Source organism: Pseudophryne corroboree, chromosome 6 (genome assembly GCF_028390025.1).
Source record: "Pseudophryne corroboree isolate aPseCor3 chromosome 6, aPseCor3.hap2, whole genome shotgun sequence".
NCBI classification, from domain to species: Eukaryota; Metazoa; Chordata; class Amphibia; order Anura; family Myobatrachidae; genus Pseudophryne; species Pseudophryne corroboree.
The window spans coordinates 271772409-271786676 of NC_086449.1; the positions used below are offsets into that span (position 1 = coordinate 271772409).

The 14268-nt window shown below is 46.0% G+C and overlaps 1 protein-coding gene across 1 annotated transcript in view; it reads right to left on the reverse strand.

Moving 5' to 3' along the window:
- GALK2 (galactokinase 2) overlaps positions 1-8774 on the reverse strand; it is a 337269-nt gene extending 328495 nt beyond the window's left edge. Inside the window, exon 1 of the mRNA XM_063926027.1 lies at positions 8506-8774. Coding sequence (XP_063782097.1) covers positions 8506-8561 — 56 coding nt within the window. The 5' untranslated portion in view covers positions 8562-8774. The remainder of the gene's footprint in view (positions 1-8505) is intronic.
- Between the last annotated feature and the right edge of the window lie 5494 nt (positions 8775-14268).

Sequence of the window (14268 nt, forward strand, 5' to 3'; positions counted from 1 at the left end):
TTATTCAAATAAAATGCATATGGATCTAATGTTTTTGCAGGAAACGCACCTTCTTTCCCCGGAGGCCCAAAAGCTGGGTGTCCTCGGTTGGCAGGTGCTTTCTGATGCTCCCTACTCCTCTAAGGCGAGGGGTGTACTTATCCTTGCTAAAAGCAACCTGCATATAGAGGTTCTCACCTCTTTGTGTGATCCTGCTGGTAGATTCCTTATTCTTGAGATTTTACTTCATAACACCAAATGTGTTTTATGTACTATTTATGCCCCAAATTCTTATTCGAAGGTATTTTTCAAGAGTCTCATTACTAAATTATGCCCATTTATGTCTCTCCCAATGATTGTGGGCAGAGACTTCAATGTTGTGGTCTCCGCTTATATGGACTCGAATTCCTCCGCTCGTGCACGCCCTCCCCCTGCCCTAGGAGTCCCCTTCTTTGCTCAGCAATTACATTTGACTGACGCTTGGAGATTCCTTCACCCTACTGATAGGGAGTACTCGTGTCTCTCAGCTGCAAATGGCACCTTGTCCAGAATTGATTTTTTATTGCTGTCGGATTCCCTGATCCCTCAAAGTAGTGAGGCTCAGATGGAAACGATATCCCTTTCTGATCATGCCTTGGTCTGGGTTTGCTTAACTACTTTGCTAGATCGCGGCTCTTTTAAGTGTTGGCGTTCCCGACTTCCTTCACCTCCTCATTGCAGTTTCTAAATAGGTTGGAGGCGTTTTGGGAGGAGTTCAGACTGGATAATGCAAGCCCTTTTGAGACTGATCCTTTACTGTTTTGGCAGACCGCCAAGGCGGTTCTCCGGGGTAGGCTTGTGGAATATGTTTCCTCAAGAAAGAAGCAGTTTCTTTCTGAATTTAAAACATCTCAGCGATGCTTAACGGATGCTTACCAACAATTTAAACAGTACCCCTCTCCTGCCTCAAAGAAAACATACTTAGAATGTAAATCCCAATTTAACACTGTATTAGCACTAATGGGAGATCGCCATACCTTTCACAAAAACCACAGTTTTTACAGATTTGACAATAAAACAGGCCGTCTCCTTTCTAATCTTCTGCGGGGATCTGTGCCTTCCTCGGTGATCCAGTCGCTTAAACGCGGTGATGGCTCGTTGGCTACTAAGTCTGTGGACATGGCGCAACTCCTCTCAGAATTTTACACAGACATTTATGCCCATTCCCCTGTTGATGTCCCCACTAAAACTTCTTTCTGGCATTCTGTCTCCCTACCCCAAATCCCGCCTTCGGTTGCAGAGGGCTTCTGCTCCCCAATTACTGCTCGGGAGGTGGAGGCTGCTATCAATCATTTAAAACCCTTAAAAGCCCCTGGACCTGATGGGTTCTCTGGCGAATTCTATAAAATGCTCCAGCCTAAACTGCTGGATATTTTGGTTCTGGTGTTTAATGCAATCCTAACCTCTCACTCCATCCCTTTATAATTTAATGATGCTCTGATCTGTCTTCTTCCCAAGCCCGGGAGAGATCCCCATCTCTCCGGCTCGTACCGCCCCATATTTCTCCTCAATGTTGACTATAAACTTTTTACAAAAATTATTGCTGACAGATTAAAGGGAGTGCTTCCCTCAATTATTCACCCGGATCAAACCGGTTTCATCTCGGGTAGGCATTCCACTAATAATATTCGTAAAGTTCTTGCATCGGCTAGCTGGTTGCATTCCAGCGGAGACCCGGACCCCCAATACGTGCTTTCATTGGACGCGGAGAAGGCGTTTGACCTAGTTACTTGGGATCACCTGCATACCACGCTGGAGAGGTTTGGGTTTCCGCTGGAACTGATCAGCATGCTCCGAAATTTATATTCCCCCTCCTCTTCCCGTATTATGTGCAATGGCTACTTATCTGCACCCATTCCCCTTCACAGGGGCACCAGACAGGGCTGCCCCCTCTCCCCACTCTTATTTGCCATCGCCATAGAACCCCTGGCTATTAAGTTGCGCCACCTTCCCGGATACTCTGGAGTTCTGGTCCGTGACCATGAGCTTCGTGTGAGTTTATTCGCGGATGATATGCTCCTCTTTATTTCAAATCCTGAAACTTCTATCCCACCAATTATGCAAGTCATTACTGAGTTTGGTACCTTTGCAGGGTATCGTGTTAATGCTTCCAAGTCTGAACTCTTCCCCCTCACTCCGGCTGCTTGTACGCGCACCTCCTCACCTGTCCTTCCTCAGTTCCAGATGAATACTACGAAACTTAAATATTTGGGTATATATTTTCCAGTGAATATCTCAGATTTATATTCAGCCAACTATACAGAGGTTTTTAACAGGGTGTCACAGTTGCTGTCCACCTGGTCCTCTCTACCTGTCTCTTTATTAGGGGGAGAGTAGCCATCCTGAAGAGCATTGTGTTCCCTAAAATCTCTTATCTCCTCCAAATGATCCCTATCCAGCCCCCTAGCAAAGATTTATTGTTATATGATAAACTGTTTTCTAAATTCCTTTGGAACCATAAGAGATCTCGGATCTCCCTTCCTAAGCTTAAGCTCCCTCACGCTAAGGGTGGGCTGGCTGTCCCTGACCTCTTAGCATTCGTCCGGGCTGTGAATTTTAGATATATCTCAGATTGGCTATTAGGCACCTCCTCATATGTTAATTATGATGTAGAGCAAGATCTTGTGTATCCCTACGATCTCAGAGCGCTGCTACACACCCCAAAACCCCTCCTCCCATCTCTGGCGCGCTCTAATATTCTTTTTTGGGATACTTACCGCTCTTGGGGAGCCATCAACAAAGCTCTACACCGAAACCCAGAATATTCCCCTTTTATTCCTCTCTGCGGAAACCCCTGTTTCACTCCACCTTTTGACAACACCAAATTCCTTGCGTGGAAGTCTAGGGGCATTGCCCTTATTCGTGACGTATTTGACCCGGGTGGACTTATGCTGTCATTAACGGAATTAGCCGAGAGACACGGTGTGCCCTCATCTGATTTCTTTATGTTTCTCCAGGTTCGTCATTTTGTACAATCTTTCCCCATCCCTCCTGTGCACGAGCGGAGGATGGACCCTCTGTCCCACTTATTGGTCACGTTACCGACTCTTTCATACAAAGTCAGCTGGTTGTACCAGGATTTGTTACCTAGCAAGCCTGATGTTCTCTGGCCCCCTATGATATCTAAATGGTCAAGTGAGTGGTCCTGGGATCCGGAGGTGAACTGCTTCCTTTACCCCCTCCCCTCTATCCTGAAAGCCCTGCATTCTGCTCAGCTTCAGGAAATCCACTTTAAATTCTTACATCGGGCTTATATTGCCCCAGGACAGCATAAATATATGGTCTCTACAGACTCTGGACACTGTATCAAGTGTAAAGCACCGAATGCCCTTTATTTCAACGCAGGTCGTGAGCTGTGCGGTGTGAACGGGAGCCAGGTCGATGCGACCTGTTTCCGGTTCACTCTCTGTGTACATGCGGCGCTTGGAGATCATGTGATCTCCAAGTGCCGCTGATGTCAGCAACCCGGCAATATACCGGGCTGCTGACTGCGGTGTGAAAGGTGCCTAAAGCAGGTTGCACCCTGGGAGCTCCGTGTCAGGCTCCCGGGTGCGACCCGACTCAGGCGGTGTGAAAGGGGTATTAGTCGAACACAGATATACAAGTGCCGCTTATCAAATTAATCAGCACAGTCTCCTGATAGATACTGCCGCATTGTGACTAATACCTCTTTCAGACATACCTGTTTTTGCACATGAACGCGCATCAACCTGGGATTTTTGTATGTCTGAAAGGCGGTCAGCACCCCTCCTATTCACCACGTTTTTTCTCGGGACAGTCGTCCTGGGTAGACAACCCGGGTATAGTGTAAATGGTGCGACCTGGAATTTTACTCCCAGGTCGCACTCTGATAGGCCTGGGGGGTGGGGCTGCCTAGAGGGAGCAGCATCCGTGATACAAGGAAGGGGCAGGAGCCGTTTTACAGGGAGGGGGCAGGGGCCATGATGCAGCGAGGGGGCTGCGTGTGATTGCTTAAGTGTGTACAAGTGTCATATGTATGTGTATGCATGAGTGTGATGTGTGTGACGTGTGTATGACATGTATGCAGCCTGGCAGCCCTGGCTTGTAGAATACCAGGGCAGACCCAGCTTATGTGTGAAAGGGGACGACCCGGGAATTTCCCTAGTCTCAGGTGTAGTGTGAAAGGGGGTCTCCTGCAAAAACCTGGGATTTTGCTGAAGTGAAAACCCCGGGTCTGATGTCTGAAAGTGGTATAATATTCTGTTGTTGCCAAATAAAGACGCCCGACACTAGCAGAGCTGCATGGGACCTGGTGGCTCACTCACGCAAAAAATGAAGCGCTGCATGGCGTATTGTGGCTAGATGTATGAGGACACATCTATAATATGCAGCCTGTGAAGCAGCAAAAACGTGTGTGTGTGTGGGGGGGGGGGCACATAAGGGTCAACATCTAAAAACACTGACAAGAGTCGGTAAGTAGGGGATGTCGGAGCTACCTAGGATCAAAATAAATAAACTGCAGTATTATTGTGAAAGAGGGGGCAGAAATAATGCAAAAATTAATAGAGGCGCTCATGAAAAAACCACACACCAGATTTGCACAGGTTCAATAACAACCAAGGAATCAAATATATTAATAAAAAGTATATATATTTATTAATGACAGTACTCTAATAAGAATAAAAATACTATTATATAATAGATAATTCATAAGTACTATTCCTTATGACTTCACTTCATTTGTCAAATACAGAAATTTAAAAAACACATGAATTGTCTAAGCTTTGATTGTTATACTTAGTATCATTGAGATTTCACCGAACTGGATAATATGTAACAGAGTGTTGCAGTCCTTTTAGAGACGCTGTTGCCACAGCTGCTAGATGTAATTCTTGAGCATATCACTGGAACTGCACATAATGAGAATTGCCAGCATGAAGTATTTGTATATATGTATATAAGATTACCTCTCCATAGGGGCTGGTGAACCCGAGCGTCCCCGGGTAAGTCCAAGAATTTGCCCAATAGGTGGAAAAACTGGAGGGTACGTATGGTATCTGGATGAAACAACCGGCCGCAAGGTTTATTCGATTAGTCTGCTGGTGTCACCTTGTAAATGCTGTGCAGATGATGGATAGTGGCAGGTGTGTGGTTGCTGAGTCAAAGCGCCATCAGAAATGCCCAGCTGTATGGGGAAACTTCCTTCCAGACTACCTGGACGTGCACCGTCCGCCGGTAGACAACGGGGTGGAGGATGCTGGAGACGGTCGTCGTAGCCGCACAGCGCCTGCGGCTAGATTTGAAGCCAAATGGAAGCCGCCCGCAACTGCCGTAGGTGAGGGCCAGGTGAAATGGCTGTGACCTGAAGGCGTCCCAGAAATGCCCAGCTGTATGAGGAAACTTCCTTCCAGACTACCTGGACGTGCACCGTCCGCCGGTAGATAACGGGGTGGAAGATGCTGGAGACAGTCGTCGTAGCCGCACAGCGCCTGCGTCTAGATGTGAAGCCAAGTGGAAGCCGCTCGCAGCTGCCGTAGGTGAGGGCCAGGTGAAATGGCTGTGACCTGGAGGCGTCCTGGGAAGCAGGTGTTCGGTGAAAGGACAATGAGGGAGGAGTCCTGACGCGTTTCGTCACGTGACCCGTGACTTTTTCAAAGTCACGGGTCACGTGACGAAACGCGTCAGGACTCCTCCCTCATTGTCCTTTCACCGAACACCTGCTTCCCAGGACGCCTCCAGGTCACAGCCATTTCACCTGGCCCTCACCTACGGCAGCTGCGGGCGGCTTCCACTTGGCTTCACATCTAGCCGCAGGCGCTGTGCGGCTACGACGACTGTCTCCAGCATCTTCCACCCCGTTGTCTACCGGCGGACGGTGCACGTCCAGGTAGTCTGGAAGGAAGTTTCCCCATACAGCTGGGCATTTCTGACGGCGCTTTGACTCAGCAACCACACACCTGCCACTATCCATCATCTGCACAGCATTTACAAGGTGACACCAGCAGACTAATCGAATAAACCTTGCGGCCGGTTGTTTCATCCAGATACCATACGTACCCTCCAGTTTTTCCACCTATTGGGCAAATTCTTGGACTTACCCGGGGACGCCTGGGTTCACCAGCCCCTATGGAGAGGTAATCTTATATACATATATACAAATACTTCATGCTGGCAATTCTCCTTATGTGCAGTTCCAGTGATATGCTCAACAATTACATCTAGCAGCTGTGGCAACAGCGTCTCTAAAAGGACTGCAACACTCTGTTACATATTATCCAGTTCGGTGAAATCTCAATGATACTAAGTATAACAATCAAAGCTTAGACAATTCATGTGTTTTTTAAATTTCTGTATTTGACAAATGAAGTGAAGTCATAAGGAATAGTACTTATGAATTATCTATTATATAATAGTATTTTTATTCTTATTAGAGTACTGTCATTAATAAATATATATACTTTTTATTAATATATTTGATTCCTTGGTTGTTATTGAACCTGTGCAAATCTGGTGTGTGTTTTTTTCATGAGCGCCTCTATTAATTTTTGCATCTGGTTAATCCTTTAGGAGTACTGCACATCTCCATATAGCGGCGAGCGTGTTCCCACACCTCAAATTCCAGGTTCATTTGATTTTCAGCATATTACTTAACACAGGCGCAGCAAAATATTCTCTTTCTCTTTGTCTGGGGCAGAAATAATGACTGATACCCGTTGAGGTGAAGTTTCTTGTGAACAACCTTCCAAGTTAGTCAAGAGGACATTGGAAGGGTGTTGTTGAGAAACTTAGATCACAGCTCTTATTTGAGCATGTGTATGAATGGGATAAGGCCAAGGACAGGAAAGAAGGATTGGTCAATGGCAGTGTCCATGTAGGAATAATGAAGCCAATTTCTATGAAGGGAAGTATTAAAAAAACTGAATACGTTGGGAGAAATTGGGGCCAAATGCTTGGTCAGAAAGAATAACGTGGAGATGGGGCCATCACACAGAAGCAAAGGCTGAGAAGTATGGCTGAGGAGGGGCCAGAGGTGAGACAGGAGGCTGCTAAAATCAAGGCTATGGCCAAATGTACACCATGGGGTATATTCAATGAAGGTAGAAACTACCGTCTTGTCGAAAAGACTGCAGTTTTCGACTTTTTCAGGTCGAAAGGGGTTCTGACCTATTCAGTCCCGAGCATTTTTATTCAACAAGTCGGAGAATTCGACTTGTCGAACAGTACGTGAATCGGCGGTATAGCTGCCGATTTGCGTCGAACTGAGATGTGGGACCTGAGAGGAGAGGGGGAAGAGCCGCGGGCAAACGGGGGAGAGCAGCGGGGAGACAAGGGACAGCAGCGCTACAGCACAGCGCTGCAGGAGAATGTGTAAAAGACACCGCTCACGGCAGCGTCCATCCGGCTCCAGCAAGTGAGGTCCCACTTGCTGGAGCCGGGTGGACGCTGCCGTGAGGTAAGGCGGCTGTGTCACATCCTCCTGCAGCGCTGCTGTCCCCCGTCTGCCCGCGGCTCTCCCCCTCTCCCCCCACATCTCAATTCGACTTTTTTAAAGTCGAATTGAGATGGGCTTTGAATAGCCCTTGTCAGGTCCATTCCAACAAATGCATGTCGGAATGGATCCGACCCTAATTGAATATAACCCCATGAATGGAATGTGGAGGGATGGAAGAGTAGATTGGAGTCTATTAGCAGGTATTTTTTACAAAATTTGATAATCTTGCTTAAGGTGGGTAATGCGTCAGTACGAAGAGACTAGTTTTGGGTTTTTGTTTGGTTTGGGAAGATATAATTTACATTAAAATGTGCCCTTGAATAGCTGTGCTGTACGCGTCCATTCTACTCGGTCACTGATGTTTTCTTCACCTGAACAAAAACTGCGCTGCCCGGGATGTTAAGCGCGCTTGTGCAGATTGAACAACAGAAGCAGTAATGTCCAGAGCTGCAGAACAGGTGAGGATATCAACTTCCCAAATGCTCTCTCCACAAAAATAGCAGCTTATGTGACATTCTGTCGGGACACTAAAGTCTTGCGGCTCACAAATGGAAAACAGACTCTTGTGCAATACCTGAATCTGCAGTTTTTGGAACATAAGGACCCTTTATATAATCATGTGACACCGGCTCACTTCCCTCACACAGCAATAATCCTGCTGACACATCCTCTATTACACTCTAGTAGCAGCTCAGTTATAGTGTAAATAGCAATAACACCACTAAACAATAACCTGATTGTGACGGTCAAATGTAACTAATGTAACCAATATACCAGGTGGGCACTAGGCACACTGTATCCATAACATTGCTGTAGAACTAACACTGACTCCCACTGTGCGCCCTTCTAACTAGAGTCAAAGTGTGCTAGGACTTGTAGTTCCACAGCCAGAGCTGTGACATGTCACTGAGGTGTGACGGGTAAGACGTGGAGAGACTTCCACCTGAGAACGGCCGGTTACCCACAACTCTCAGCACAGAGCGGTGCATGACGGAAGGACGCCCCACTGATGCTGCTGGCAACGGGTCACTCACCTGCGGTTCTCAGTCGGCTGTACCCGAGCGGTGGGCGGCGGTGAATGGGCTGCCATGCCTGCTGGGATCCGAGCGCTCAGCTGCTGGGAGAGAAGCAGCAGCGTCTTCCGGATACAGGCGGCGGCAGCTCGTCACGGAAATCCTGCTGGGTACGCGGCACGCCGGCGGGATGGTCACAGTGCAGGCGGCATCACTCAGCTGTACTGCAGATACCTGGCATTGACATCCCTGCCCCACAGCACAGCGACTACCCGCCTGCACTGCTCACTGTTCACTTGTGCAATGTTCTCAGTGGTTTAAGCGACTTTTTTTTTTTTCATTCATACACCATAATCGTGTTTTATGTGCAGAACAACAGCAGGGTATTATGGGCATATTTATTACTGAAATATTTGGGCAATGAATAATCTATTAGTGGAGATTTGGAGAAGACTGATTTTCCAGAATCTGGCAAAGCAATCCCACACTCACCCTGTGCAGGCAGTGCCATAACTAGACATTTTTTTAGCGCTGTGTGCAAGAAACAGCATCGGCGCCCCTTATTTCTCTTGCATCCTAGAGGATGCTGGGGTCCATTTTAGTACCATGGGGTATAGGCGCAGTGGCAAACGCAGGATTTCTAGAAGGGGGTTTCCAAATGCAGTACACAATCTCCCACTCTGCGATCGTGGGAGTCTGGGGGAGCGGTAGAAGAACCTAGTAAAGACCCTGGACATTAATGTATACTGTATGGAATACAGTAATAATATTTCTCTGACGTCCTAGTGGATGCTGAAGGGTTAAACATGCTATATGAATTGTTATGTGTTTGAATAAACACGTACGCACTCTCTACAAGATGCCTTTGTCTGTTCATATAATATAAGGCTTGTGTGTGTCTTATCTTCAAGGACAATTACATACCAGATCAAAACTGTTACTTCTGTGTGTTACTAAAATATCCTGCATGTAATGTCGTATGCTACTTCTATTTATCCAATCATATGCTTGCACATATTGTATACAATATGTTTCTTTTCTATATAGTACGCTGTAATTTATTAAATAAACAGAGTAATTCTTAACCATTGACTCGTGTGTTTCATATTACGTTAAGCTTTGCTCTCAACTGGTACCAAAGGGGCCATCATATCGAGGGGACCTAAGCAGATTTCCCAACAGGCTGGGGGCTCGAAGTCCGGAATCTAGGCGATCGTCCCCTGCCCGGTAAGATAGAGAATTTTATTGTCTGTCTTTTCCGTTCAGGGATTGCGATTACTACTAGATTTGAACTCATTCCGTGTTCCGGGAACACGTGACCAAAAAATACAATCCAAGTCCGGGACTTGGCAGAAAAGAAACTTGTTTTCTTAAAGGCGCCGGGCGCCACATAAAGGTATCGAGGATACCAATAGCAGGACCGGGGGTCCGATTGGGACAGTCTCCTCGATCTGATCGCCTAGTTAGTTTTTGAATATGGCCATATATTTGTAAAAATTATATTGTTTATTTGTATTAGGATACTCAGTGTACGGTTGGTAAGTGTACGGACACTGAATGTCATATAACATTGCTATTTACAGTTATTTTATGCAAGAAAATTGTACTTTATTTGCAAAATATCAAATTATACGGGTGGTAAGTGTACGTATGGTTGATATCATAAAAACATTTTGTATACCCAATGTCCCTTTGGTTTATGTAGGAATGTGTAATCCAACATGTTACCAATGATTTATGATCAGATCAGCTGAATGCATACATAGACTGATATTCCCCCTCAGTGACTTTTTTATCTAATCGCATATATATACTTGTATAATCTGTTGTTAGTTTGTTTTGAAAGTTTATTTAAGAGATGGGAGCAAGTCAGAGTAAAAAGACTGAATATCCCCCGCCCCTCCCCAGAGAAACATGTAAAGACTATGTCGGCCGTGTTTCTACTACAAATTTTTATCTTGTTAACCCATGGGTAGATAATCTGGCAGGCTGGACAGAAGCCGTAGGAAGTCCCAAATCTTTCCCACGGGATGGAACAAATTTTCCCTTCTATATGGATATGGTTAAGGGACTATGTTTAGAAGATAAAGCAGCCGGGCCATGGTATGATCATGATCCACAATGGAACATGACATACATGAGAGCAGGAGGGGAACAGTGGCTTACTATAGCGCCCCATTGGTATGACAGTTCCACTAATAAGAAACAAAGGAAATTAAAAAATATAACAACCCAATTACACAAGGCAGAGGAGGAGAGGATAAGTAAAACAGTTAAAGCATCCTGTCCACCTCCCTATAGTCCTTTGTACCCATCTTTAAATGATACAGACATTTTGGCGGCTGTAGCCCTTTCACACATTCAGAGACCCACAGGAGGTGTTGGTGGAGGCGCAGGGGGTGGCGATCCCCCACCTGCCCTCTTAGACACTCTCATACAGAACCTCCCTGCAGGTCAGATACCACCCCCACCTACCTCTAGTGCCCCTGTAGATCAGTTAGTTGAGGAACATAATATCCCACCACCCGCAGATTCCCCAGGAACTACCTGGGGTAGGAGTATTTTAAATACTGGTATAGACATTCTTGGTACCCCGGTTAGGATGTTAACTGCCCGTCGCCAAACGGCTGACTCCACTGTTATCACCGAGAACCCTCTTAGCCCACACCACACCAGGTCCGGTAATGAATTCTCTGAAGATAACACAGCAACCAGTAGCACTGGCACTCATCTGCCTTTTATGACAGTGGGGGACCAGTTACTTAAAAAATCCATTGAAGTTGAGGATCTAGACAGAATAATTAAAAATTGTCCTAAACCAATGATCACCCCTTTAGGATGTATTGCTTACTTAAAAAAGGCTTCTAAGGGACGGAGTTTCACACAAGAAGACATGAGACTCATCATAGATGGGGTCATAGATCATTATAATGGGTGAGATTGGACAAAAGTACCCACAATTAACACCCCCATAACAGCAGATAATCAAACTGCCACTAATTATCCTTTAAATACGCAGGATGGAATAGACAAAATGTGGAAGGAACTTAGTGATCACATGAATGTGGTATTTAAAACTCGTTCATCTCTCCCGATTGCCGTAGCATGTAAACAGAAACCTAGTGAATCAGTAACAGACTTTTGGAAAAGATTTAAAAAGTGTTGGTCTGAAGAAGCAGGGCTCAGCCTAGTGAATTGCCATAATCTTCTTATTTCTACATTTGTTAACAATCTGCTGCCCTCTACTGGTCTCACAGTAAAACAAAGTGTCTCCAGCTGGACTTCTGACGATCTTAAAGATTTTGAAAAACATTTATATGAGAAAGAAGCAGCAGGTTGTTTTGAATTGAGGAAATCTGTCAGTTCTATACCCTCACATAACTACCAGAAACCCCAGAACCCCCCGGGAAAGCCAAATAGGTCTTTCCGCCCACCCCAAGACAATAGGTTCCAGAGGGGCCCTATGGGACCTCCACCTATTTCTAGGAGACAGACCAATACATGTTACAATTGCGGGAAAGATGGCCACTGGGCCAGGGATTGTCCATATCCCCCCAGCAGACCCCGACAGGTCCGGGACCCTATGCACAACGATGCACCACCCCGCAGCCAACCCAGAGACCAGACTAAAGACTTTCCCCGTTTTCGAGTTGACTGGCAGGAACAGACCCATTGACGGGGCCCGGAGGAGGGTATCTCAGCCTTTGCCCAAATCACAAAGCATTGGAAGGACCCACCGCTGCTCACTTTAATTGTGGGAGGAAAAGCCGTCCCCTTTTTAGTGGACAGTGGTGCTACTACCAGTGTTTTGTGTAAGGACCTGTACAATGGTCACCTGGAAAGGACTGCTCCTTCAATGGGAATTAATGGGATACCCACAAAAGCCTATATTACCGACGCCATCAGTATAGAAACTTTGAAGGGCGTTTATATGGGAAGACACAACTTTACTGTAATACCTGAATGCCCAATAAACCTACTGGGAAGGGATCTTCTCAGCCGTCTCGAAATCACAATTAGTCCCTCTGCCTCAAGTAGCGGCATGGATGTTGTATCACCTCATTTACCTGTGTGGGTAAACCTTGACACACCACCTGAGTTAGAGACTGTAAACCCCCAGGTATGGTCAGAGGGGCCCTATGACACTGGCCTAATATCATGTACACCATACAAAGCTACACTCAAACCTGACTCACAACCCGTGTACCACAAACAATACCCTTTGTCAAAAGAAAAAATAGAAGGTCTTAGACCTATGGTACAGCAATTTTTAGAACAAGGCATTCTTAGACATGTAGTATCCCCATACTGCACACCAGTCAACCCTGTAGCAAAAGCAGATGGGTCTGTGAGATTTGTACAATCAACTAATTGTTCCCATTGCACCAATTGTACCTGATGTAAACTCACTCCTCTCAGCCATCCCTGTAGATGCTGCATTTTTCTCAGTGATTGATTTAAAAAATGCATTTTTCAGCATACCGGTGGACCCCCAAACACAGTTACTTTTTGCCTTTTCTTTTGAGGGCAAGCAGTTAACATGGTGCAGATTACCACAGGGATGGATTGATTCACCTGTTGTGTATAGCATTGTACTCCAAGCCACATTGGCTCCCTGGCACCCCCCCTATGGTTCTGTCCTGCTACAGTATGCAGATGATCTGCTTCTCTGTAGTCAAACGGAGGAGGCCTGCCGACAGGATGGTATATCACTGTTAAACTGGCTCTGTGAATGTGGACACAAGGTGTCTAAAACAAAAATGCAATGGTGTAAAAAGCATGTTAACTATTTGGGTTTTGTGCTCACACAGGGAGAAAGGAAAATCAGTCCACAACGCATTCAGTCTGTATTGGGCCTGGTCACCCCAACTACTCAGAAGGAAATGCTATCCTTTCTGGGCATGATTAATTATTGCAGACAGTGGATATCTGATTGTTCCTACTATGACAACATTTTGAGACAAGCCACTCTCAATGACAAACCTAAACAGATTCAATGGTCACAAGAAATGTTAACTGCATATGAAAGTCTAAAATGTATGTTGGTAAAAAGTCCGGCACTGGGCCTCCCAAACTATGTACTACCGTTTCATTTATATGCAAGGGACAACTGTAAAACCATGGCGGGGGTACTGACTCAATTTCATGGAAGCAAACTGCGCCCCGTGGCATTTTTTTCCAAAGTAATGCCTGTTCCGGTCCAAGGTATGCCTGCCTGCCTCAGAGCACTGGCAGCTTGTGCAATGGTGGCTGAGATGGCAACTACACTCACCTTAGGTCATACAACAATTCTACACACAACACATGATGTAGTAGCAATACTTAACGGCTTGCATACACAGCATATGTCAGCCCAACGCCTTAGTGGGTATGAAGTCCTATTGCAAAGCAACCCATCCCTCATCATCAAATATGCAAACACGTCATCAGGCCCAGCACCCATTCTTAATGCACTCCTAGGACTAAAGGGTCCCCAAGATGACATACCTGACAACCATGACTGCTCAGCATCAATAGAATCAGAGACCTCCCCGAGATTAGACATGTCCCCTGTACCCATACCCGGTTCGGACAATGTCTTTGTTGATGGCTCCTGTAGCAGACCAAATGACTCCACATACCAAGCAGGTTATGCCGTTGTGCGCCTGCCCAATGACATTCTTGAAGCAAAGCCCATACCTTACCAGTCGGCACAGGCTGCAGAGCTCATAGCCCTTACCAGAGCCTGCCAAATGTACCAAAACAAACCCGTTACAATTTACACAGACTCCAAATATGCCCATG